Source organism: Chelonia mydas, chromosome 2 (genome assembly GCF_015237465.2).
Source record: "Chelonia mydas isolate rCheMyd1 chromosome 2, rCheMyd1.pri.v2, whole genome shotgun sequence".
Taxonomy (NCBI): Eukaryota; Metazoa; Chordata; order Testudines; family Cheloniidae; genus Chelonia; species Chelonia mydas.
In genome coordinates, this window is record NC_057850.1 from 116,748,713 (window position 1) to 116,775,830 (window position 27,118).

The window sequence follows — 27,118 nt, forward strand, 5'->3', positions numbered from 1 at the left end:
TTATCTGCATTGTACGTGCACAGGAAAGACGGTGATGTCTCTGGGGCATAACTGCACAAGAACAGTACGTTGTTGGGTGGTTTTTTTTTAATTATCACGTAGACAAGAGGGCTCAGAAATTAAATAACTTCCTGTTACCAATATCCTTTTTTTTTTTTTTTTTTTTTTTTAAAGTGCACTAAGTTTGTAAATATATCAAAATTGCCTGAAGAAAAGCGAATTCAGCATGGCAAGTCTTGTTATCAACAGCAACACATAAATTATCTCTATTGGACAGTGCCCGAAGTGTTTCATTTACAAACAACTGCCCAGTATCAACCAGTATAGTCCCTCTATTTAATTCATGCAATTAAAATTAATGCTTTTGATTCTAAGATTTTTTTTTTTAAAACTATCTAGGATCAAAATCTGATTATGGGGTGGGATTTTAAAAAGTTGGTCAGTGCTGTTCTAACTGTGCTCCAGTTGAAGTCATTGGGAGTTTTACTGTTGATTTCAGTGGGCCAGAGAGGCCAACACTGAGCATTTTTGAGATTCTACCCATAATTTTCATTTTCCTGTTGGAGGAGGGGGGATTTCCTGGGAGGGGAGTTCATTAGCACCGCCTTCCAAAACGCTCCAAGGTGGCATGCGTTGGTAAAGCACAGAATTCTAGAACCTTTGTGTTGAATGGCCCTGTTAATCTGACCCTGAGAGGTGATGAGCACCTCCCATTGAGTGTAACTCCCGTTGGCTTTATTGGGTTGTACCTCCCAGGATCAGGCCTTGGAGGAGCTATTTAGCACAATATGTGGTCTCTTGTAGGCTAGTTTCATGCTTGCGTGTGGTTCTGTGGTAGCTGTGAATTCACGTCACTCTTGGCATCACGCAGAATGGGAATCAGCCATCTGTGACAGAAAAGAACACTGTGTGCTCTAAAACTGACAGTACTTCTTCTTTTTAAAGTGAACATTTTCTGAAAGCCCCTCTTAGTTCAGCTATTGGAAGCATTCAGCATGTGTGATAACTGTTGAAATCAGTGGGACTATTTCAATGAGTATGGGATGCAGGATTGGGACCTTTAATTGCATGATACAATGCTGGCCTCAATGTGTTTTCTCTCTCTCCCCTCCCCCACCTTCTTTTCATTCCCGTGTTCTGCCTTGTTGAAGGGTAGCTAATGAGTACTGGGCTCCTAGTACTGAATTGTCCAAAGGAGAAAAGAGCATTTAATATGACCTGAAAACATAAATTGCCAAGCAAATGTAGGGCCTAATGCTATAAAATTTACTCATCTGAGCAGTCCTCTTAAGTTCAAAGCTAAAGCTTCATGGTGAATACCACTGTGTAAGGAGGTAATGATACCAGCTCTATATTGTAGCATTGTCTAGTCTAGAGAAATCAATCCATGATATTAGCAATCTATTGTTTTATATGCACATTGTTCTACCACCAGTTGAGTGCATCTCTGCTAGCCATCTTGACTCTGTAAGGTTTATTATCCTTGTATCCACACTAGGGCTGCTTTGCCCTGATTCAAGTGGGGGTGGCTGCCATGTTCGACAGTCTTCATTTTTTGACAGATGTCAGAGATGCCATTTAGCTGGCAAGCTTCCATTGTTCACCAGCTGAATCTCTTCTCTTCCCCACCCCCAACCATGTTTTGTCATGCCCACACAACGCTCCCCACATTACCTTCCAGAAATATTACCAGCTCCCACTCTGCAGGAGCTTAGCTGAGATTATGCTCGCTTTCACTGTAAACCCCTCTTCAAATGTTCCCCTCTCCCTAAGCCATGATTTCCCCCAGCTATGCCTTCCACACTTCCAATAATCCCCACGCTCTGTCTGTGCCACTTATTCAGTGAACCATTGACAGTTCACCAGTATAGTCTGTGACACACTTCAGGTGGAAATAAGTTGACAATCCACAGGTGGATTAAAGGGCTAGGAAGAGGTTGGAAAGCGGTAATGGAGTGGCTGTGAAGAATGCACTGGCTTGCTCTGACATACCACCTCTGGTTCTTCATATTGAGAACATAACGGTTGCACCATCAGAGGTTTGTTGGCTCAGGTGTGGAGTAGCCAGAGGTGGGGTTGGAGATCATGGCCTGGGGAGAGGTTTATATTTGAGGAGGTCATAATGAGCCTGATCACTATTTGAGATCCTGGAGTTGTCCTAAAGAGGGAAGTAACTAGATATATTTAAAACTTGTGTGTTTAGTATGGAGTACTAACTTCTTTTGTCATCGCTCTTTTTGTTACTTATCTATTACTTTGTCACTTTATTGTCCAAGCTCATTTTTTAAACTTGTTTCTGTGGCCCTTTGTAAAACACTCCTGAAAAGGCATTGCCTACTTGACTTTTCAGATCAGAGTTCTTCTAAGAATATATATTGCGGTTCCTTATTTCAGTACATAATTCATTACACTAATAGCTGACTAATAAAGTGAGGACTTCTTATTGGAAGATACGCCTGAGTTTTAAAGTCCTCGCTTTCAAAAAATAACCGATTTTCTCTTCCAAAATGCCCTCCTTTTTGTTTGTGTTGCTAAATACATAAGGGAAAAACTGAATGTGGCATTCTGCATGAGAAATAGTTTTTCACAAATTTCATTTTCAGCATTCATTTTGACAAGTCAGAACGGTATAAGATGTGACTAGTTTCCAATGAAACATAACAAGAATAATAGTTTAAGATGATGAATATAACAAGTTTTACACCTTTCTAATAAAAATGCTGCCATTTAAAAAATTCACTTAAGGATCTTTTGGAGTAAACATGACTAAGCTGTCTGTTTCTTAGCGACAAAACATTTGTTATTTATTTAACACCATTATAAATGCTGGAGGCAAAGCGGCGTTTAGGGTGGAGGCTGACAGCTCACGACCCCCCCCATATAAACTTGCGATCCCCTGAGAGTCCCAACCCCCAGTTTGAGAACCCCCGTATTAGAGAGACAAGGTGGGTGGGTTCATCACATAAGAATGGTCATAGTAGGTCAGACCAAAGGTCCATCTAGCCCAGTATCCTGTCTTCTGACAGAGGCCAATGCCAGATGCTTCAAAGGAAATTAACAGAACAGGCAATTGTCGAGTGGTTCAGCCCCTGTCCTCCAGTCCCAGTATCTGGCAATCGGAGGCTTAGGGACCCCCAAGCATGGGGTTGCCTTCCTGACCATCTTGGCTAATAGCCGTTGATGGAGCTATCCTCCTTGAACATCTCTCATTCTTTTTTGAACCAAGTTATACTTTTGGCCTTCACAGCATCCCTGGCAATGAGTTCCACAGGTTGACTGTGCATAGTGTGAAGAAGTACTTTCTTGTGTTTTGTTTTTAAACCTGCTGCCTAGGAATTTCATTGGGTGACCCTCTGGTTCTTGTGTTATGTGAAGGGGTAAATAACACTTCCTGATTCACTTCCTCCACACCAGTCATGATTTTATAGACCTCTCTCCTATCTGTCCCTTAGTCGTCTCTTTTTCCAAGCTGAACCGTCCCAGCCCATAGGGAAGCTTACACGGAGCTGAAGAAGAGCTCTGGGTAAGCTTGTCTCTCTGACCAACAAAAGAGATTACCGCCCCCACCTTGTCTTTTTTTTAAAATCTGGGCAGATGAGGCAAAATCTGCAGTTACTTGCAATACTACAACTCTTTCATAATCAATGGAGCTGCACAACTACTAGAGCAGAATTTGCCCATTGATCTGTGACCATTATGCTTCTGTCCTAATGTCGTCTTCTCATTCCTGTTTACTACTTTATACAGGGAGTGAAATATCTGTGCATTCCTGCTGCCGATTCACCCTCGCAGAATTTGTAAGTTTGGTTTTTTTTTTTTAATTCAGTACTAATGCTTGTTTTGAAATATGTTGGAGGACCTGATTCTGATCTCTGAGCAATTTTACACCAGTGTAGGTTTAAATCTGTTGGTTTAGGGGGAATTACTCCTGGTTTATATTGAGGTGACAGAAGAATAGCGTCCCCCCCACCCCTTTTTTTTAAGTGCTTTCCTTCTTGGTATGTCTGCTTTGCTACCAACAATATCCAGAGTTGTTGTTATTAAGGCAAAATTTTTGGAAGGGATATTAAACCTTGTGCTTCAGGGCTGGTCTGTGTTGCAAAGTTAGGTCAGTTTAACTAGATTCCTCCAGGACTATGAAAAAATTAAGACCTTGTGTGATGTAATTAAGCCAACCTAAGCCCTGGCGTACACTCTGCTAGGTTGATGGAAAAATTGATCTGTTGACCTAGCAACCACCTCTCTGAGTTCACTTTTAATACAACGATGGAAAAACAGCACCACAGCAGTGCAGCTGCAGCTCTGCAGCTGTGTCACTGTAGCATTTCTGGTAGAGAGAGAGCCTTAGCCATAGCCAATCTCTACATTTTAGAGACCCGGAGGAGACCTATGTGGGGTGCAGATCATGGCACGTCTTCCTACTGTAGGGTTCTTACACCTTCCTCCAAATCATCTGGTCCTGGCCACTGCTGAAACAGTATACTGGGTTAGGCCTGATTCAGTATGTCAATTCCTATGGTCTTATGCTTCTTGTAATAGGAATGTATCTATGTGAAGCTGCTGCTTTTTTAATTAAATTAAATTTTATTTTATTTAACTATCCACTGTCCATGTAACTGTCCTGAAAGTTAGTTGAGCTGACCCTGGGTTTAACATTCCAAATCTTTGAATTGATGGTATGTAGGAAACCATGATCTTGAAGTAATCAAAACATATTTCATAAGAAGACTTGGATGGCGACCAACTCTGTCTTCTAGTGCTCACTGTTTATGTTGAGGAGAGGTGGGGGGGTTTCAGCCACTTCCTGCTAACTAGTTATGTAGAGAAACAGAAGTAGTTGAAAGGGCCTGGTACCTACGGAAGGAAATGCAGCACTGCTTTTTCTCTCAGATCAGAGCAATATTCCGGCTGATGCTTTCAGTGGATATTTTTAGAGTATTTTGTTTCTCATACTTTGAAGAGATTCCAACATGACACTTGATGTTTCTTAATTGTTCTTTTCACCCTTTTCAATGGCATATTTCTGCAGTTATAAAAATCAATTTAACACAATTTTGTGTAGTAAGAACATAGCCCGTGAGCCTGTTTTTCCCTGTCAGAGGTACTGAGCACCCTCAAAGGCAACTGTAGTCAATGAGCTGCATGTTCTCAGTGCTTCTCAAAATCAGACCCTGAGTGTATTACTCCCTTAAAAATAATAGTAGCCCATAGGCTATTAAGTGGGAATCCAGGTTAGAGAAGAGAATAGGATTTTCAGAACTAAGACGGTGGATATGGAAGCAATTTTTTGCATTGTTTTGAGGGAGGGTTGGAAAAATTGTGGAGGTTCATTTCATTTCCTTTAGGAAGGAAGCAACTTAAGAAACTACAGAGGCCTCATTCGCATTTGTTGGGTCGTCATTAATCGTTTGTCAGTAGTTGGAGATCCACTGGGTAGTTGTAAAAAGAAAAGGAGGACTTGTGGCACCTTAGAGACTAACCAATTTATTTGAGCATAAGCTTTCGTGAGCTACAGCTCACTTCATTAGTCTCTAAGGTGCCACAAGTACTCCTTTTCTTTTTGCAAATACAGACTAACACGGCTGCTACTCTGAAACCTGTCATTATACTGGGTAGTTGTGAAAATGTTTGCAAATCTGCCGTCTGTGTTAGAAATCTGGACCACTTTGTGAATAGAAAGAGGACGCAATTTCCAGCGAATGTTAATTACACGTGTAATGCAACCAGCCCTAGTCATTGCATGTCAAGGAAATACATTGAAAAGCATTCAAAAGTAATTAGCTTTCTGGCACTGTACCAAGACTCTTAAAGCATTAATAAGATAAGATATTTGCATGAGTATTGTTTCTGTTATGCTGCAAGCATATACGGTTCTTGCTTCGGTATCAGATGGTTGCAAACAAATTTGGTACTTCTGATATTGATACATTTGATCACTTAAAAGAAAACTGGATGAGTAACTGACTTTTCTTTTCTTCTTTATACGATGGAAAACTTCAAGTATAATGCACAGTGTCTCTAAATGCTGATGATACTTGCTTTTAATATAAAAACTCCATAAGGTCAAAAGAAGCTTGTTTTATTCAGGTCATAAGATTGTAATATGATCTTATCCAAACACTGTTTAAAAGTATAGGGTGTTTATCAGTTTTGGGGGGGGGGGGGCCCTGTGGAAAGAGGGGATCTGTCCCTTTCTGATTTCTTTGTGTCTCTCCCCTCTCAGAGAGAGACTGACAGCTGCAGAGGAAAACAATAGCATTGCATATAAAGTGCTTTTACCTAGTGATTGCTGCCGAGTGAAATTGACTAGGATCACATAAGATGCTTGTCTGTATTACTCAGCAGCTGGTTTTTCAGGTAAAGTTCTTCTGAGGTGATGGTACTACTTTTCTGTAGCTGCTGGCATTTGTCGAAGGGGACCAGCTGAATGCATGATCAGAGTGGATCTTGGGACTGTGGAGTTGCTAACTTAAGTTCGCATTAGCTATGTTTTCCTCACGGAAATTTCTTTTTCAATAAGTATAATATACATGATGCACTTACAGTAAGCATATTAAGGGCTCTCCTGTTCCTGAGAGAAATCAATTCCCAATAAAATACAACAGTGAAAACAGAATATGCTCACGTTCTTTGAAACTGTGTGAAGATTCAGTTCTACTAGCATTTTCTGCTCCTGCTTAGAATTTGAATTAAGCAATCATTGAGGCCTAGGTCATTTCCTGGGAGTTTAATGTGAGTTTGGCCTCTGCAGTGGGAATTTGGCCTCAGGCCATTAACTTCTGCTGGTCACTGATTTCCCTGACAATGCCCTCTCCTAAGGAACTTTTACTCTAAAATTAATTCTGTAGAAATTAAATATACCCTTCCTCACTCCATCTTATTTCTGTACTGTGTGTTTCTAGGGAATTAATACCCAGTTATGCTAACCTATTTAGGGTGACCATATTTCCCAAAGGGAAAACAGGACACCATGGGGTGCTGGCTTAAGCTCCCCACAGCCACTTGCCCGAGGCTGCTGCTGGCACCCTCCCTCACCCCCCTCCCACAGGACTATCATTAGTCACTCAAACCCTGCCTCCCCCCTGCACGGGGCTGTCATCTCTGCTTATGTTCCTCCTCACCACACCCCACTTTTATTTAAAAAAAATAAAAATAAAAAAAATGGGCATTTGTCCTGTTTGCTCTTGCCAACTGATCAGGGCTAATAAAAGGGACTCTCCTTGCCAAAATGGGATGTATGGTAATCCTGAGCCTATTGGGCTTCATGGTTGCCTTTTGAACTCTTCCTTTTGGCTTAGATTTAATATTACAGCCAGTCTGTCTGATAGTGCTACAGTAGCAAAATGCCAAAGAATCATACAAAAGTTCTAAGTAGTTCTTAGTCCTTCATTATTCCAGGTTGGATTGCTGAAGAGACAATACCACTACATTTCTTTCCCTACTGATGCTTTTTTCAACCCTAATGCATTTCTGAAAGCTCAATTAAACACTGAAGTGTAGAGCTGACATGTAAAATCCCTCATTTAATTTGTATCAGATTACGCTTTTTATTAAAACATGATTGGAGAGCCCGTTCACTGCTTTACTTTGTGTGGGATGTGCCCAGTGATATTATAAAGAAGCTGCAGTTCATAATATTAAGTTGGCAAGAGAAGTGTGAAAGTTGGATGTTGTAAAATACATTGTCTTTACACTGAATTGTCAGTCCAGTGCGTAGATTGTTAATCAGGACAGTTGTTTTACTTTTATGTAGCAAATATTGATTTCCCATTTCACTGTTAACATAGAATAATTTGCTATTCAAGGGGTGAACATAAACCAGTACCGGGTTGAGTTGGCAGATTGCTTGAAACAATAGCTCTAAGAGGTGTGAACTGCCCCATTGATCAGAGTCAGGGCTCCATGATTCCATGAACTGGCAATGAATTCGACAGGCGTGACTGCATTAGGATTTCCCTTCTAACTTTTATGAAACTTGAACAAGACAATCACGGGTGAACACTACCACAAGTCTAAATTTGATGCTGTAAGAAGTAAACTAGCTGCATAGTGACTCAGCATACTAAATGTCATATCTGGAAAATGACTAATAAAACTGGACCAAAAGTTCACTATTAGCCATGTTTAATTACTTACTCTCTCTCTCCCCCTGAGAAAGACATCACCCATTTACCTTTGATAGGTTTCAGAGTAACAGCCGTGTTAGTCTGTATTCGCAAAAAGAAAAGGAGTACTTGTGGCACCTTAGAGACTAACCAATTTATTTGAGCATAAGCTTTCGTGAGCTACAGCTCACTTCATCGGATGCATACTGTGGAAACTGCAGAAGACATTATATACACAGAGACCATGAAACAATACCTCCTCCCACCCCACTCTCCTGCTGGTAATAGCTTATCTAAAGTGATCACTCTCCTTACAATGTGTATGATAATCAATCAAGTTGGGCCATTTCCAGCACAAATCCAGGTTTTCTCACCCTCCGCCCCCCCCCCCCCCCAACTCACTCTGCTGCTGGTAATAGCCCATCCAAAGTGACCACTCTCTTTACAATGTGTATGATAATCAAGTTGGGCCATTTCCAGCACAAATCCAGGTTTTCTCACCCCCCCCCCCCCCAGCCGTCAAGAACACTATCCCCGATAATGTCACGGCTAACCTGGTGGCTGAACTTTGTGACTTTGTCCTTACCCATAACTATTTTACATTTGGGGACAATGTATACCTTCAGAGCAGCGGCACTCCTATGGGTACCCGCATGGCCCCACAGTATGCCAACATTTTTTATGGCTGATTTAGAACCACGCTTCCTCAGCTCTCGTCCCCTAACGCCCCTACTCTACTTGCGCTATATTGATGACATCTTCATCATCTGGACCCATGGAAAAGAAGCCCTTGAGGAATTCCACCAGGATTTCAACAATTTCCATCCCACCATCAACCTCAGTCTGGTCCAGTCCACACAAGAGATCCACTTCCTGGACACTACAGTGCTAATAAACGATGGTCACATAAACACCACCCTATACCGGAAACCTACTGACCGCTATTCCTACCTACATGCCTCCAGCTTTCACCCTGACCACACCACACGATCCATCGTCTACAGCCAAGCTCTGCGATACAACCGCATTTGCTCCAACCCCTCAGACAGAGACAAACACCTATAAGATCTCTATCAAGCATTCTTACAACTACAATATCCACCTGCGGAAGTGAAGAAACAGATCGATAGAGCCAGAAGAGTTCCCAGAAGTTACCTACTACAGGACAGGCCTAACAAAGAAAATAACAGAACGCCACTAGCCGTCACCTTCATCCCCCAACTAAAACCCCTCCAACGCATTATTAAGGATCTACAACCTATCCTGAAGGATGACCCAACACTCTCACAAATCTTGGGAGACAGGCCAGTCCTTGCCTATAGACAGCCCCCCAACCTGAAGCAAATACTCACCAACAACCACACACCACACAACAGAACCACTAACCCAGGAACCTATCCTTGCAACAAAGCCCGTTGCCAACTGTGCCCACATATCTATTCAGGGGACACCATCACAAGGCCTAATAACATCAGCCACACTATCAGAGGCTCGTTCACCTGCACATCCACCAATGTGATATATGCCATCATGTGCCAGCAATGCCTCTCTGCCAGGTACATTGGGCAAACTGGACAGTCTCTACGTAAAAGAATAAATGGACACAAATCAGATGTCAAGAATTATAACATTCATAAACCAGTCGGAGAACACTTCAATCTCTCTGGTCACGCAATTACAGACACGAAAGTCGCTATCTTACAACAAAAAAACTTCAAATCCAGACTCCAGCGAGAAACTGCTGAATTGGAATTCATTTGCAAATTGGATACTATTAATTTAGGCTTAAATAGAGACTGGGAGTGGCTAAGTCATTATGCAAGGTAGCCTATTTCCCCTTGTTTTTTCCTCACCCCCCGCCCCCCAGACATTCTGGTTAAACTTGGATTTATGCTGGAAATGGCCCACCTTGATTATCATACACATTGTAAGGAGAGTGGTCAGTTTGGATGAGCTATTGCCAGCAGGAGAGTGAGTTTGTGTGTGTATGGGGGTGGGGGGGTGAGAGAACCTGGATTTGTGCTGGAAATGGCCCAACTTGATTATCATACACATTGTAAAGAGAGTGGTCACTTTGGATGGGCTATTACCAGCAGGAGAGTGGGGTGGGAGGAGGTATTGTTTCATGGTCTCTATGTATATAATGTCTTCTGCAGTTTCCACAGTATGCATCCGATGAGGTGAGCTGTAGCTCACAAAAGCTTATGCTCAAATAAATTGGTTAGTCTCTAAGGTGCCACAAGTACTCCTTTTCTTTTTACCTTTTTTTTTTCATCCCAAAGCATGTTCCATAAGAAAGTGGGAAAAACTTGTTAGGTCATTGTAGAAGATGTATTGATGTTTGGTGCTACTGTGGAAAAACACACCAACGTATTAGAGAGACATGGTGGGTGCGGTAATATATTTTATTGGACCAACTTCCCACCTTGTCTGTGTCTCTATCCTGGGATCGACAAGGCTACAACTATACTGCATACATCAACCTGTGTCATTTTTCTAGAGATCTAGGGGCAAAAAGGGGTCAAGTGAAATCCAGATAAAAGCATCAAGTTTTTAACTGACCTAAGCAGTTAGATCTTGGAGAAATACTGCTTAACTGTGATACAGTTCTTTTAAAAAGCTATGCATGCCGCTAATAAAGTCTGTTAGGTTCAGCTGCTGCCTACAGGTTATATCCCTGCAAGCAAACACAAGCACCATATGGTGTCAAAATTAGGGCTGGTCGAAACTTTTTTCAGTGGAAAATAGTTTTCTTGACTGAATGAAAATGTTTGCACAAAGTATCAACCTTTCTTTCTTTTGTCTGTCTTCAGACAAAAAACTTATGTCTGAAAACCATAGTTTTCAGCTTACATTTTTCAGGTTTTCAGTAACTGAAAACTAGAATATTTCAGCTTTCATCTTTTCAACAAAATGTCAATAATTTATCCAAAGGAAAAAACATTTCCTGACCAGTTCTAGTCAAAATGTTAGAATAGACACACATTTTAAAGTCTGGAATTGCAGAATTCCTCAGGAGATCCTCTTCTGAAAGAGTCATTCATAGAATCCTAGAGATACGTGTAGGGTTGGAAGGGACCTTGGGAGGTCATCAGATCTATCCCTCCCAGCATGCTGAGACAGGACCAAGTAAACCTGGACCATTCCTAACAGATGGTTTGTCCATCCTGTCCTTGAAAATCTCCAGTGATGGGGATTCCACAACCTCCCTTGTGAGCCTATTCCAGAACTTAACTACCCTTATAGTTAGAAAGTGTTTCCTAGTATCTAACCCAGTAGTCTCCAAACGCTCAGTCCCCCTTACCGCTGTCCATGTCTCTGCCCTCCTGGAACCAGGGCCATGGCTTGGGGGACGGGTGGGGGGGAAGACGGGGTAAGCAGGATGAGGCTGGGGCCACAGGTGGGGGTGGGTCTGGGTCTGGGACCAGGAACAGAGTCACGGCCAGGGCTGTGAATATCCAGAGCAAGGAACAATATTATAAAGATGCTCTTGGTGGTGGGTACCATATCAGAGGAGTGACTGCTCAACTTGGCCTTATGGGACCTCTTGGACTGGTCCAAGAGCATCTATGCCCCCTCTCAGCCACTGAGTCCCAGAGAGAGTCAACTTCTCCAGTACCTATAGCAACCAGAGAAGATCCTCCTCCTCCTCCTCCTCCTAATCTACAACCTCCCTCCTTTTTTGGAACCCAGAGAGGAATTGGAAACTAGAGAGGAACCCCAGAATATTTCCCCCACATATTTCTTCCTCTTCCCCAGAGGAAACATGACTACCTCCTGAGGACTTTAAAGGTTTTCAAGACCTCATTAGGAGGGTGGCCACATTTGTACAAACTCCTGGACATCTTACAAACTCCCATTCTGGGAAGGGTTGCCCATCCCATTAATTAAGCCTTGTTTGAACCTGCAAAGATCCTTTAGCAGACACTGGTCTCCATTCCATCCACTGCCAAATGAATGGACAGATGGTATCAGGTTCCTCAGCAAGAATTTGTGTATTTCTTCACTTATCCCATCCCAGACTCATTAGTGGCAATAGCAACAAAAGAACATTTGAGGCAGTCTCACCCTCAGACTACCCTGAAGGATAGGGAGTGTAAGAGACTGGACCTATATAGCGAAAAGGCTTACATTACCATAACGCTTCAGATGAGGGTGTGAAATTACAAGGCATTTTTGGCCAAATGCACCTTTATTAACTGCTCAGAATTTTTTTTGGCAAACTGCCTGAAGAATATAGGGATCAGTTTTTGGTCATAGTCTCCAAGGTCATCTCACTGCTTGAATGTCTGTCCTGGCAGCTATTGGTGCATCAGATCCTGCATCATTTCTGATGGCTACAGCCATTTCAATGAGACACTCTTTTTGATTGTAGGCCTCTGGCATTCCTAAACAATTAAAAATGCAGTAGAAGATCCACCATTTGAAGGTGCTAAACTGTTTTCTCAGAGAACTGATGCAATGCTCATGTTGAAAGATTCTTGTCAATCGTTTTGTTTGCTGGGTGTTTACATCCCAGTAACAAAAAGAGGAAGCAGTTTGAGGCCCAGAACACAGTACAGATCTTACTACCAGCAGAGATCTCAGGGTGCCTCTAGAAGGAGATCTAAGCCACTTAGATGTCCCCCATTAGGATCACAGACCCTTTTCATCAGACTTTGTTCACTTTGAAGCAGTCGTTTTGATATCTCAATCGATGACTGCGTGCTGACTGTGTTTCATCTCCTACATCCAGACCCTCCATTTTGGAAATGTCATCTCTCTTCTATAGTGCATGGACGGAGATTACATTGGACCAATAGGTGCTCAGCACAGTAAGAGAAGAATAGGTTCTCCAGTTCATGTACCTCCCTTTCCCTGACCCGCCTTCCTTGTCCCTTTTCAGGGACCCATCCCATGAGGTTGTTTAACATCAAGAAGTACAGTTTCTATTGGAATTGGGGCCAAGAGAGGAAGTTCCTTATCAACACACAGGGAAAGATTTCTATTTATGCTACTTTCTGATTCCTAAAAAGAGAGGTGGCCTTTGGCCCTTTCTGGATTTAAGAAATCCAAACCATTTTATCAAAAAGACCGTCAACCTGACATCTATTATCCCCTCTCTTAGAGATTAGTATGCTGCCCTTGACCTGCAGGATGCGTATTTTCATATGGCAATACATCTTGGCCACAGGAAGTATCTCTGATTCATGGGAAACAACATGCACTGCCTATACGCTGTGCTGCCTGCCAGCCTACCCTTGGCCTAAGGGTATTTATCAAGTGTATGATGGTAGCAGCAGCTCACCTGCACCATTTAGGAGTTAAAATATTTCTCTACCTGGACAGTAGGCTTGGTCAGGGAAGGTCAGGATCTCACAATCAAAAAAGCATTCTTGTCGTCAGACATGTGTTCTTTTGTCCAGATTGAAAACTGAATGTAGAGGAATCAACATTACAAGCAATGCAGCAAGTAAATTTCATAGGCGTAGATCTTGATGCCACAATTCCCATTGTTTACCACCCGACAAACAAGTTCCAGTCCATGGTCTTTGTCAGAGGGCCTCAGTTTCAACCTGAGGACCACAGTGAATTAACGTCTAGCATTGTTGGGTCACATGGCCTTGAGCGCGTAAGTCGACTCAGCATGCCAGACTTTACCTCAGATGTCTGTAGACCTGGCTTCACTTAGCATAGCATCCAGCAAACATTTTCTGGATTTGCTGCTTTGTGTATCTGCCCAAGAGCTTCAGCCCCTGTTAACACCTCAGAATGTAGGCAGAGGGATTCCATTCCTTCCACCAGAACCAATTATGGCTTTTATAATAGATGCATCCACCAGGGGTTGAGGGGCCTATCTGGGTCAACTTCAGGCTCAAGCACTTTGGACATCTAAGGAATTTTCATTCCATATAAATATGCTGGAACTTTGAGCTATTCTTTGGGACTGTGAGATGTTCATTACCATCATCAGGTGGTTCAAGTTCTTACCAATGACATCACCGCTATGTTTTATCTGAACAAGCAGGGAGATGCCAGGAAGTGATCTGCTTGTGGAACTTCTGTATAAAGACCAATATCTCACTAAATGCCTTTCACCTCTTGGGAGCGAGGAACTCTGTATTGCAGATTCCCACGTCAGATACCTCCATAGATCATCACAAGTGGTCAATAAAGAGGCTGGTCTGCGTAGAACCCCATTAGTGGGGTTATCCGATAATAGACCTCTTTGTAACCAACCTGAACAATAACTGCAGGAGGTTCTGTTCTAGGGCAGGTCACAGCCCAGGTTCCATTATCAATGTCTTTATTTTTTCCCATGTTTTGCCCATGTTTCCTCCAGTTCCTCTGATTCCAAGGATGATAAGAAAAGTAAGACAAAGAACCCTAATCCTCATAGCGCTTGCCTGGCCAAGGCAGTACTAGCGCTTGGACGTACAGCAGCTCTCCATCTGGCCACCCACACCTCTATCTCTGCTTGAGAATTTTTTGCCTCAAAACCAAGGGAAGTCACTGCACCCTTACCTACAATCTCTTCACCTAACAGTCCTGATGATCTCTGGTTGGTCAATGAGGAGAAAGTCTGCTCCTGAGAAGTCCAAGCTGTTCTGGTGAACAGCAGAAAGGATTACACCAGAGCCATGTAGGAAGCAAAATGGAAAAGGTTTTCAGTTTGGGTGGAATTGCATCAGTTATCTCCTGATAACACAGAGATTAGACATATGTATGCCAGACTGTTACTACATCTGAAATCCTCTGGTCTCTCAGCTCTCCATTGAGCATCAATTTCTGCAGTACGCCCATGAGTGGAGAGGTTTTCAATCCCCTGGTACCCATATTTTGAAGGGGTCTTATCCATGTCTACCCTCCAGGGTCTGAACCAGTACCTTCCTGGGACCTGAATTTTAATACTGTCCCATTTGATGAGACCCCTCTTTGAACCTTTGGCAACAACATCCCTGCTGCTGCTGTCAGTGAAAATGATAGGATGATTGGGAGGGCTCTGACATTTTACCTGCACTGCACAAAGTCTTTCAGATCCTCTTCTAGACGGTTTTGTTGCCTATGCTACTGGGTTAAAGGGCAACCTGTCACAGCTCAGCATATTTCACACTGAATTTCAGATTGTATTGAGCTTTGCTATGATCTGGCAAACGTCTCTCTGCAAAGGAAAGCAGCCCGCTCCACTAGGGTTCCTTCCATTTTGTCAGCCTTCTTGAGTAACGTTCCAATAGCAGACATTTTGCAAAGCAGAAATGTGGTCATCTGTACATACCTTCTCCAGATACTGTTACCTCAAGGTTCATGAGGGGATGCCAACTTCAGCCAGTTGGTGTTGCGATCTCTCTTCAAGTTATCTGATATCCACCAGCTGCAAGGAGACTGCTGGTGAATCACCCGCAGTGGAATGTGTGTGCGCTCCACGGAGGAAAAAATGGTTACGTATCTGTACAGTAACTGTTGTTCTTCCAGATGTGCTGTGCACATGTACATTCTGCGACTCTCCCACCTTCCCCACTACTTTGAGTTTAGCTTACCAGCAGTGCAAAGAAAGGGAGAAGGAGATGGCGATCACACCCCTTTATACCCTTGGTTTGGTGCCTGAAGACAGCAGGGGCGCATGTGCTGCCTGCTGGTATGGCTGGTAAGTCTCCAGCTGGAGTGTGTTTGGTGCACACCCACCTACAGTGGAATGTACATGTGCACAACTCATCTCGAAGAACAACCGTGACTGTACCAGTAAGTAACTGGTTTTTGTTATGAAACATTTATATTGCAATAGCTCCTAATGTCCACAACCCGGTTGGGCCACATTATGCTAGGTGCAGTACAAACACATAACAATGACCACCTACACTAAAGAACTTCCAGTCTAAAAGATGACACCTAATGAGTGGATGAGCCAAACAAGTAGGCTGGGATCGGAAGGAGGAAAGACAGGGAAACAAATTGTAATAGAAGGAGCACAAGTTCTTCGTAGTGGTGGGGCTACACTGTGGAGGGCTTTGAAATTAAGGAGAATAAGTGTTGTATTTCATGCAGTGGAAGAGAAGGAACCAGTGAAGAGTTTTGAGTGGATTGCTGTAGGTGGAGTAATGAGCCAAGAATGATCTTAGCAGCATTTTGGAAGGATGTGAGTTGGGGGAGGACGGAGTTCGGAATCGTCAAAGCCAGAGAAGAGGAGACTGCAGTAGTCAAAGTGCGAAGTGATCAAGGGCTGAACAAGACTTTTGGCAGTGTGATCAGAGAGGAAAGGTGGATCTTGGAGATATTGTGCAGGAAGAAGTGGCAAGTTTTTTAGATGTGGCCTGGATGAGCTCAAGTCATTGTGATGTCTACTGTGACAGAGAAAGAGGAGGGAAGGGAGGTCTTTACGGAAAAAAATCAGGAGCTCTGTTTTGGCCGTGCTAAATTTCAGTTGATGGCAGGACCTCCACAAGGAAATGTCAGAAAGACAAACTAACATAGTTGCTTGCCGGCAGGGAGGGAGATTTGCCAGTCATCCACAGAAAGTATTTGTCAACGGTGATTATAAGAATGGTGCCTGAGATACCAAAGTTTCCATTCATATTTAAAATAGGGAATAATCTAAGGCAACTGCGTAGTATCTGTTGGTTGTCTTTTTAATGTACTGTATTCTGGGAACAATATGAAGTGGCTTTTCAGATCTTTTTCTCAGTTTTTTTTTTTTTCCTCTCTGAGTCATGACTTTACTAAAGCCAAGTCCTTTGTGTTTCCCTCTTGCTTCTGTTTTCAGGACAAGACATTTCAAAGAGAGCATCAAGTTTATCCATGAGTGCCGGCTTAGAGGTGAGAGCTGTCTTGTTCACTGGTACGTATGTCAATTGTTTAAGAATATTCTAATTTTTTTAAGTCTGTGATAAATTAGTGTTGCCCACCCTGCTCTTTTTTAACAATAATACTTCTGCATTTATACAGCACCTCACATCTGAGGATCCCCCGCCAAAATTAAAAACGCTTGTTAAGCCTCGCTCCACTCTGGATATTGAGGCACAGAGAAGTTAAGTGGCTGCCGGAGCACACAATGTGTCAGTGGCAGAGCCAGGAGTGAAATCCAGAGCTGCTGACTTCGGTCCCCCACTCAGACCTTGGGACTATCTGTTTACTGTTAAAATATAACACAGGGGTGTTGCATCATCTATTTGTCTGATTCATGCTAGTCACCATTTTCTTCTCTCACAGACAGTTCCTGTGATCCTAATAATTTTATCAGTTCCTGTTGCAACTATTTTTGCTGCTTTAGGGCTGCTGGAAATGTTCCTCTCAACAGAAACTGGTGTTTTAAGCTTCACTGAAGCATTCAAATATCACAGCTGTTGCGAGCAGATTACTGATTAGAGAGGGAGTCCTGAGACATTAACTGCCTTCAAAGAGTTAGAATATAGAAAAGGAAAGCCCATCATGGTTTTTCTTACTGTCATTAGTTGTGGTCCCTGTGCATTGCTGCAATGTCTAACTAGCATTTCAGAACCTGTATCTAGAGTCAGGTCCAGTAGTTTGAGCATTGGGCTTGGAGGTAGGAACTCCAGCATTCTAATCCTGTTCTGCCATTGGCTCATTGTGTAGCTTTGAACAAGTCAATTAACCTCTCTGTACCTCACTCTCTTCATATGTAAAATGGGGATATTGACCTACTTCATGAGGGTGTTCTGAGACGGTTGGTTGATATTGTGCTTTATTGTTTATATTCTTTGAGAGTGTGAAGTGTTAAGTGAGCAAATCTACAACTGTCACTCAAATGTATTCTTTATCTATAGTAATAACACCACTTTTCATCCAGAGCTATCAAACCACTTGACAGTGGTAGGTTCTGTCGTTCTCCCAGTGTCACAGATGGTGAAACTGAGGCACTGAGAAATAAAGTCACAGAGCATGTCAGTGGCAGACTCAGAAATAGAACTGAGAACTCTGAGTCCTGTGCTCAAATGTTCAACTCTGTCTGAAAGTTTTTAATGAATTTAAACCCAATCTCATTAAAATGAGAGCCTTTTCCAGCACATATAGATCTGTCTTCTTATTTCATGACCCTATTCTCTATGGGGGCGTGTTTTGTTTTTTATGTCTGGGTGACTCGTATCTAGTTTTTAAGAAAAACAACAAATACAAAATTGTTCTCACGCTTTCTCATGGAGGCTTTGTATTTGTTCTTTGTTTTAAAAAACTCTCATCTGAACTGAATTTCAGTACAGCTCCTCTCTTGGGGTGCCCATACTACATGTAGATTCACTTCTCTACATTTCAAAGTCCAGTACATTGACCTAAAGATATCTTAATAGTTATATAGGAACAGCCACCACAATGTGCTCATTACTTTAATCTCCTTAGTTTAGGTAATATATTTTACCTGGTAAAGTGCTGTGTAAATTTATGATGCTATATGAGACAATGAGCGTATTTATTTTAAGACTTTTTATATTTTGTATCTATTTATTTTGTTTCATTTCTGCTGCAGTCTTGCTGGAGTCTCCAGGAGCGTAACTTTGGTAGTCGCTTACGTCATGACCATCACAGACTTTGGCTGGGAAGATGCATTGTCTATTGTAAGAGCATCGAGATCCTGTGCCAATCCTAACATGGGCTTCCAGAGGCAGCTACAGGAGTTTGAAAAACATGATGTTGACCATGTAGGTGATTTTTGTTGACCAATTTGGTTTCTTAAGCCATAAAGTTTTGGACTTTCTCATAACTTTAGAAGGTTAAAGATTAGAAGATAAATGGCCCAGAATGCAGCAATAATACAAATGTACAAATGATGCTAATGTAAAAACTGTTTTTTCACATCTACCTAGGATGTTAAAGCAAGAAAAAATAGTTTTTTCAAATTAACAATGCTGTAAACAAAACTTGAGATCTGAAAGTCAAGCTGGGTTCTCTTCCTGGCTTATGCATCATCACCAGTAACCAACATTTTTTATCACTGGAACTTAACTAACAATTGTGGGGATGATGCATGAACCAGAATGGAATCCAGCTCCTTCTCCTTGAGCTGGGTTGGTTCTGCAGGGCTAACAGGAGTTTAGAAAAATAGTAATAACCTGTTTTTGTCAATAACATAAACAGTACAGCTGAACACACACTGGGAACAGGTCTGTTGAGTAAGGAGGCACTGTTTTTACATAATCACTTTTCTGACCATAACTCCATTTTACATTGCTCAGCACATTTGTCCTCTCTACTTTCTCAAGTCACTCTTTTTTTAAAAGAAAGTAAATGAGGTAGGGAGGTGGCTTCATTTTTCTTCCAGGATTTCTTGCAGCAGAGAGCTGAGAAATTACTGTGGCATTTCAGTAATGCAGTTTTCAACTGTAAATATTTGTTTTTGGAAAATATTTAATTAAATATTTCCTGGATCATTCAGAACTGATATTAATGGGTGGGTAACTGACTTTTTAAGATACAATATAAAGGGACTTTCCAGACTGGTCTCCTTCCTCCCTTATATGAAGGTTTACAGTCATTTCAGATCTAATTGGACTGAGCTAATAACCCTAATTGTCATTGTATATGCAAATAACCTTGAGAAGAGAGTAACGTCTTTTTTTTTTTTAATGTCACAATGGAAGGGTGCAGCAGTTTCTTCACTGAAAGGGAGGCACTAGGCTACAAAAAGAAATGCTCACCTGTGGACATAACTTGTCACAAACGGTTGTATCTCTCAACCACAACTTTTGGGACCAGATCCTCAGCAGATGTGAATCAGTGTACCTCTATTCATTTCAATGGAGCTATGCCAATTTATACCAGTTGAGGATCTGGGCCTGAGTTTTTAATTACAGCACCACTTGTCCAGGGTAGCTCTGTACAAAGTATATTGGGGTTTCAGGACATTTGATCCATTAGATTTGATCTTCTAGGCTTTTAGGCATTGAAGATCCTAACGTGTTGTGTTGTGTAACCTTCATAAATTTCCCTTAAATGTGCCTTAAGTTCTCATCTTTGATATGACCGCAATATATATATATTTTGCTTATTCTGTATGTTTGATCCTGCAAGATGCTGAGCACTATGGTCCTGATCCAGCAAAGCACTTAAGCATGTGCTCAACTTTTAAGACGTGAGCAGTCCCATTAATACTTTTACGACTATTTGCATGCTTCTGAGTCTGTGTTTAAGTGCTTTGCTGGGTCACGGCACAATTGCTGAGTTTCTTACAGAATCGATCTCCATATAGTTACTAACTGAATGGATACCTCCAATCTAATATATTTCATACTCTTCCTAAACTTGCCAAACACTACACAGTTGATTAGGAAAGAGTCATGTGTCCTAAAATAGTTTTGCCTTCATAGCTAATCAGTGATAGCAGGGCTTAGAGTGGGAAGGTGCTGCCTGCCAGCCTTGCTTTGCCCAGCTGATAGACAGCAGCGGAGCTACAAAAGCAAGAAGAAAGAGCAGGAACCACTTATTCTTTGAGGCCTCCCCCTCCCCGCAACAGCTGAGCAGAGTAGGAGCAATTGTAATTGTTTCTGCATTGAGGCTTCACTGCCAGGTAAGTGGGAGAAGAGTCAAGGCAGGAAGAAGGAGAGGCAGGTTAAAGAATTTGCACGCATTTGTAATGTGCTTATTTGATACAGCAAGAGATTATATAGGCCAGGTCACCAGCTGGTTGTAAATTGACATGCCTCCATTGAAGTCATTGGAGCTATGCTGACTTATACCCGCTGAGGAACTGGCCTTATGTAAAACGTTGAATGCTTAAAACGCCTGATTTAGCCACTGATCCCACAAAGACTTATGCACATACTTAACTTGACACACATGAGTAGCCCCATCAACATCAAACTAAGCACATGCATAAATCTTTGCAGGATCAGGATCTGAGGCTGAAGTTGTATCTCTCACATTCACACACTCTGCAATGGATTTTTTTTTTTTGGCAGATGCATATTTTACAAAATGTTAAACATTTAAGTTTTCCTTCCCTTCTCCCCACATCCAACTAAACCATTTAAAAAGCACAGTAATGCACTTCCAGGTATGTATTAAACACCCGATATACTACACCCTGCCCCAGCATTGATGTGTTGAAATAAGAATGGTCATGCTGGGTCAGACCAGTGGTCCATCTAGCCCGGTCTGCCAACGGTGGCCAATGCCAGGTGCCTCAGAAGGAATGAACAGAACAGAACAATCATCAAGTGATCCATCCCCTGTCGTCCACTCCCAGCTTCTGGCAGGTCAGAGGTTTGGGGACACCCAGAGTATGGGGTTGACTAATAGTCATTGATGGACCTATTCTCCATGGACTTATCTAATTCTCTTTTTAACCAGTTATACTTTTGGCCTTCAGAGCATCCCCTGACAATGAGTATATCGTGTGTGTAAAGAAGTACTTCTTTATATCTGTTTTAAACCTGCTGCCTATTCATTTCCTTAGGCGACCCTTTGTTCTTGTGTTATAAAGGGGTAAATAGCACTTCCCTACTCACTTCCTCCATGCCAGTCATGATCGTATAGACCTCTCTCCTATCTCCCCCCCCCCCCTTAATCGTCTCTTTTCCAAGCTGAGCAGTCCCAGTCTTTTTAATTTCTCCTCCTATGGAAGCTGTCCCATCCCCCTGATCATTTTTGTTGCCCTTCTCTGTCCTTTTTCCAGTTCTAATACATCCTTTTTGAGATGAAGCGACCAGAACTGCAGGAAGTATTCAAGGTGTGGGTGCACCATGGGTTTATCAAGTGACATTGTGATGGTTTGTGTATTCTTTTCTATCCCTCTCCCCTAAGGGTTCCCGACACTCTAACTTTTCATCATAGTTTTTTTGACTGCTGCTGCACATGGAGCAGGTGTTTTCTGAGAACTAGCCACACAAACTCCAGACTCTTCCTTGAGTGGTAACAGCTAGATTAGACCCCCTAATTTTGTATGTATTGTTGTGATTATGTTTTCCAATGTGCATTATTTTTTATTTATCAGCATTGAATTTCATCTGCCATTTTGTTGCCGAGTCACCCAGTTTAGTGAGATCTCTCCGTAACTCTTTGCAGTCAGCTTTGGACCTAACTGTCTTGAGTAATTTTGTATCATCTGCAAACTTTGCCACCTTGCTGTTTGCCCTTTTTCTCGATCATTTATGAGTATGTTGAACAGCACTGATCCCAGTACAGATTCTTGGGGAACTCTGTTATTTGCCTCTCTCCACTGTGAAAACTGACCACTTATTCCTACCCTTGGTTTCTTATCTTTTAACCAGTTACTGATCTTATAGCACCTTCTTTCCTATCCCATGACTGCTTACGTTACTTAAGAGCCTTTGGTGTGGGATCTTGTCAAAAGTTTTCTGAAAATCCAAGTACGCTGTATTAACTGGCTCATCCTTGTCTGCATGTTTGTTGACAGCCTCAAAGAATTCTTAGATTGGTGAGGCATGATTTCTCTTTTCAAAAACCATGTTGACTCTTCCCCAGTTTACTATGTTCATGTTTGTGTCTGATAGAATCATAGAATATCAGGGTTGGAAGGGACCACAGGAGGTCATCTAGTCCAACCCCCTGCTCAAAGCAGGACCAATCCCCAATTTTTGCCCCAGATCCCTAAATGGCACCCTCAAGGATTGAACTCACAACCCTGGGTTTAGCAGGCCAATGCTCAAACCACTGAGCTATCCCTCCCCCCAAACTAATTCTGTTATTTACTATAGTTTCAAGCAGATTGTCTGGTAATGAAGTTAATTGCCTGTAATTGCCAGGATAGTCTCCGGAGCCTTTCTTGAAAATCAGCATTACATTAGCTATCCTCCAGTCATATGGTACAGAGGCTGATTTAAGCAGTAGGTTACATGCCCCAGTTATCAGAGTAGCAGCCGTGTTAGTCTGTATCTGCAAAAAGAAAAGGAGTACTTGTGGCACCTTAGAGACTAACAAATTTATTTGAGCATAAACTTTCATGAGCTACAGCTCACTTGATCGGATGCATTCAGTAGAAAAAGCTTATGCTCAAATAAATTTGTTAGTCTCTAAGGTGCCACAAGTCCTCCTTTTCTTTATACCCCAGTTAGTAGTTCTGCAATTTCATATCTGAGTTCCTTCAGAACTCTTGGGTGAATACTATCAGTTTAATTTGTTAATTTATTCTAAAACCTCCTCTGTTGATGCTTCTGTTTGGACAAGGACACCATGATTGTGAATAGTTCCATAATTTACCTTTGTGACATTTAAATTGGTAAAAATGGCCATTACTTTGCCAGTTCTTCCGCCCAACGTGTGCTTGTATTTGTGGACAAGCACGTGCTGTGGGAGTACCTTATTCTAAATTTAGAGCCCAATTCAGCAAAGCACTTATGCATGTGTGTAACTTTTTAAGCGTATGAGTGGTCCCATCGACTTCAATGGGCCGACAACTATGCTTCATCACACGTTTTTAAGGGCTTTGCTGTTTCAAAGCCATAAAGTGCAGTATTTGGGGCACTCTTCTTTAGACAATCAGGGTTAGACTGTAAAAGGTTTAAACTATGTGATTTGGACATTATTTTGACTACTTTAATGTTCTTGAAAAAGATGTTATTTACTATTAAATGGTGGTGTAAGAGGAGTATTCTTTCTTCATCCGGTTTGTGTTAATAACTAGCATATCTACTATGTGTTTAACTTCTCCAGTTCAGGCAGTGGCTGAAGGAAGAATATGGAGAAAATTCTTTGCAGGATGAGCAAGAAGCCAAAGTTCTTCTGAGTAAATATAAAGAGCAGGCTATGACGCAACCAAGTCCTGGTGGGAGACAGTGGAATAATAACTTTTCCTCACTGCCTTCCCTGTCCTACAACAACTACACAACAGAGACCTAATCACTCCAGGCTGGATTCACTTTCTTTTTTCCTTTGACCTGTTTAAAAACAGATGTCACCAGTTTCCCCTCCACTCTCTACAGAAGTCATGCGAGCTGTACCCTTGTGGAAAACGTGATGAAAATACTATACAGCGTGTGTGTGTGTGTGAGACACAATTTTACAGTTTTATGTAACATCACTCTCTGTAAGCTTCTCTGCAGAGAGGCACCCCTTATGTCAGGTTCTCACTGCCCTCAAACTCCACCCCCTTCGTAATATGTGCCTCTCTAAAAGAGACTCGTATGCGCATGATAACATTGTCTCCAAAGAATGAGCTTCCAAAGTGTGTGAGCACTTATGCATTTTTTGCTTGTGCTGCGGGTTGCCGTTTGAACTTAGCTACCTCAAAAATGCTGTTCTTGTCATGGAGGTTGTAAATGCAACTTTGAAAATTGCCTCGTATAATCTCAATTTTACACTTGATGAATGCAAAGTATTTGTGTCATAAAAAAAATTTGAGAGGTTTCTGGCTTTCATTTAAATTATTCGTAGTTGTCACTGGTTTGAATTAAAAATTAAGATGTGTGAATTCCATCTATTTTGCCAATTTAAAACCAGTGGTCAAGTTTGTCAGAGTGCACATGTAAACTAAATTTTAAACCAAAGTAAAAAACTAGAGGCCAGATTCTGCTTCTGGTTATCCTGGTATAAATCTGGAATAGCTCAGTTGTAGTTATTCTGGATTTACAACAGTGTAACTCCAAGCAAGTTACTGAAGTTGTTCCAGTTTTACACTGGTGTTATGGTGAGGAGAATCCTTACTTTTAGTCTTTGATTCAGAGCATGCAGGCGTATTGCTTAAAGATTCCAGAACAGAGAAGGATGCTCTCCCAACCTGCAAGGACATTTCAAGTGTATACCGTGGATGACTTGGACATTCAGTAAGAGAGAGATTCAGCACACTGTACTTAACCAGAATTTTTTTTATTTCATGTCCTATGATACCCTAACTTACAAACATTTAACGTGGTCCCCTTGATGCTTGCTGCCAATGTCTTCACACAATGATGAACTCTGGGATGGACTGGAGACGGACTGTAGGGGTAAAGTAAGCCCCAAAATATTTTTGACATCTTATCCATTTTAATGGAATGAAAAGTATGGATATTAAAAATCCATTAATTCAAAAATTAGGATTTACATTACTACTATATTCCATTTCAGTCTGCACCAGAACTTTATGTTGTGGGCCTCATCGCACCACACAGTGCTAGTATATTACATATGGTCGGAACAAATTGTTACTCTGCTGGTGGCAGATGTTGGGATATTGTAGACGTGGAAAAGTCTTAACTTTTGTTTCTAACCTAATAGCTTGCTGAATACCATGTGTGCATGTTACTTAATCTTTGCAGACCACCATCGTTCGTAGATAACACTTGGCTAGCAGGCAAACAGGAGACTATATGAATTTCAATAGGAGACAGGTTTAGTAATTGCCCAAGACAATACTACCTTCTATGTATCCGACTGATGGAAGCTTCCATTCACGGTCACTAATTTTTGTAGACTGGAGACTTTCCTGTTTGTAAAAGAGTCTTACACACAAGATTGAGAATGACGAACTCAAACCTGTATTCACAATAAGATATATAGCATTTTTGGCACGTGTACCAAAAAAAGACAGTTGTCAAAAGTATTCCAAGTATTTACAGCAGAAGTAAGTCTGTGTGTGTGTGTACACAACATACAGTTGTATATACCAATGTTAACTGCATATGACACATGTTCCAGAATGTGGTGTTGCACTTCTTTTTCCACAGCAACACTGTGGGTGCTGAAAAATTTAAAGTTCCTTTATGCTGAGAACAGTTGGAGACATCTGCTAATGTGTTGTGTTCAGGTTTGTTCTTTGCTTTTTTGTTTTAATTGGCTGGTTGACTTCCAAAGTGTCAACCTCTGAAACAACATGTGATGCCTGCATAGTTGACAAGTCTCGATAGCCATAAAGCCCACACGCTTGTGAAGCTGCAACTGGAAAGCAGACTCAAGAGTAAAGTAAGAAGATCCATAGGTGAGAATTGGAGTGTTTGTTCCCAGCACACACTCCCTTTAATGGACCAGAGGAAGGTATCTGCGTAGATACTTTTAGCTGGGGTAGTGTAGATCTTCATCTCCCTGATCTTCAATGGTTGTGTATTACCCTCCTAAACCTAGGCCACAATTGCACCATCCTCTCCTTCAAGAGAGTAGAACAGAATTAAGGGAGAGAGAGGGCAACAGCAGCATAGGGAAGCCTGGGCTGCCCTGTCCATATGGGGAGTGGGACAGTAGGATCCCCTGCATTAGTAAGTTATCAAGGCACAGAAGGGATGGCAGTCGCAGCTAAACCTTCCTCCGTTCCTTTAAGAAAGGAGCGAAACAGACCTTGTCCAGAAACATAACACAATCTCTTCTCTTACCAGCCTTCCAGTGACAGCTTAAAGGGCTAATTGACTATGTGGATATATGATTATCCACCAGAGGACAGTCAACATTCAGGTGATTGACTTTAGCAGTGTAGACTGTGTCCAGTTTTTTCACATACTTTCTGTATTTGTATTTCTAAGCCTCTGCTTTATTTTGCCTTCCACTATCAAATGCATGAAACTTTTTAACAACTTATTGAGCATCCTGATTTACACAGATAACATACTATTTTGTAAACTTAATGTTTTTTTGTGACTGCAAGCAAACATTTTAGCATGATTCTACAGGTAACTTCATAAGTATTTATTACCCTGATTTTAACCTGGAAACAGTTGTTGCTTTGATTATTTTTTTGGGGTGATTGGAAAAATATTATGGCAAATTCTAACTTTAAAAAAAACAAAACAAAATGTTGTTTATAATGATCACTGTATATTACTACGTCAGTGAAAGATTACAGTAAATACTTCAGCCAGTTAGGAACTATAAGCCCAGTAAGCTTGGTTCTCTGTCTTCCTTTTGGTATTCTAATAAAGCCTCATCTTTGGTTGCTTTTCTCGATGGTTTGTATTTAATAAGTTCTACAATTTTCTATAAATAAAAATAAATGTTAATAGCCTATCTGTGTATTTTCTTGAAAGACCTAAATTAATATTCTCTGCTAGATCCCTGGTCCTTGGCTAGCATCCCTACTGTTTACAAACAGAGCCTACCATGAACTGATTCACTCTGGTGTTCAAGTGAAGTTGCGCTTTGCATCACAGAGATCTCTGCAGCCCAAG

At 41.6% G+C, this 27,118-nt stretch overlaps 1 protein-coding gene and 1 long non-coding RNA gene across 4 annotated transcripts in view; both read left to right on the top strand.

Annotated features, from left to right (window-relative positions):
- The window catches only part of LOC102944150 (interferon regulatory factor 4), a 119,404-nt gene that overhangs the window by 32,163 nt on the left and 60,123 nt on the right, over positions 1-27,118 (top strand). For 2 of the 3 annotated variants that reach the window (XM_043540182.1, XM_037893232.2), the window contains exons 4-6: positions 3,748-3,797; positions 16,843-16,917; positions 18,559-18,730. In XM_043540182.1, coding sequence (XP_043396117.1) covers positions 3,748-3,797; positions 16,843-16,917; positions 18,559-18,730 — 297 coding nt within the window. Of the gene's footprint in view, positions 1-3,747; positions 3,798-16,842; positions 16,918-18,558; positions 18,731-23,699; positions 26,956-27,118 lie in introns of those variants that run through there. The other variant, XM_007058827.4, reaches the window with a different exon arrangement.
- On the top strand, positions 6,228-7,909 carry LOC122464563. The gene is made up of 2 exons (XR_006288727.1): positions 6,228-6,357; positions 7,806-7,909. It is a non-coding gene; the product is annotated as an uncharacterized LOC122464563 (long non-coding RNA).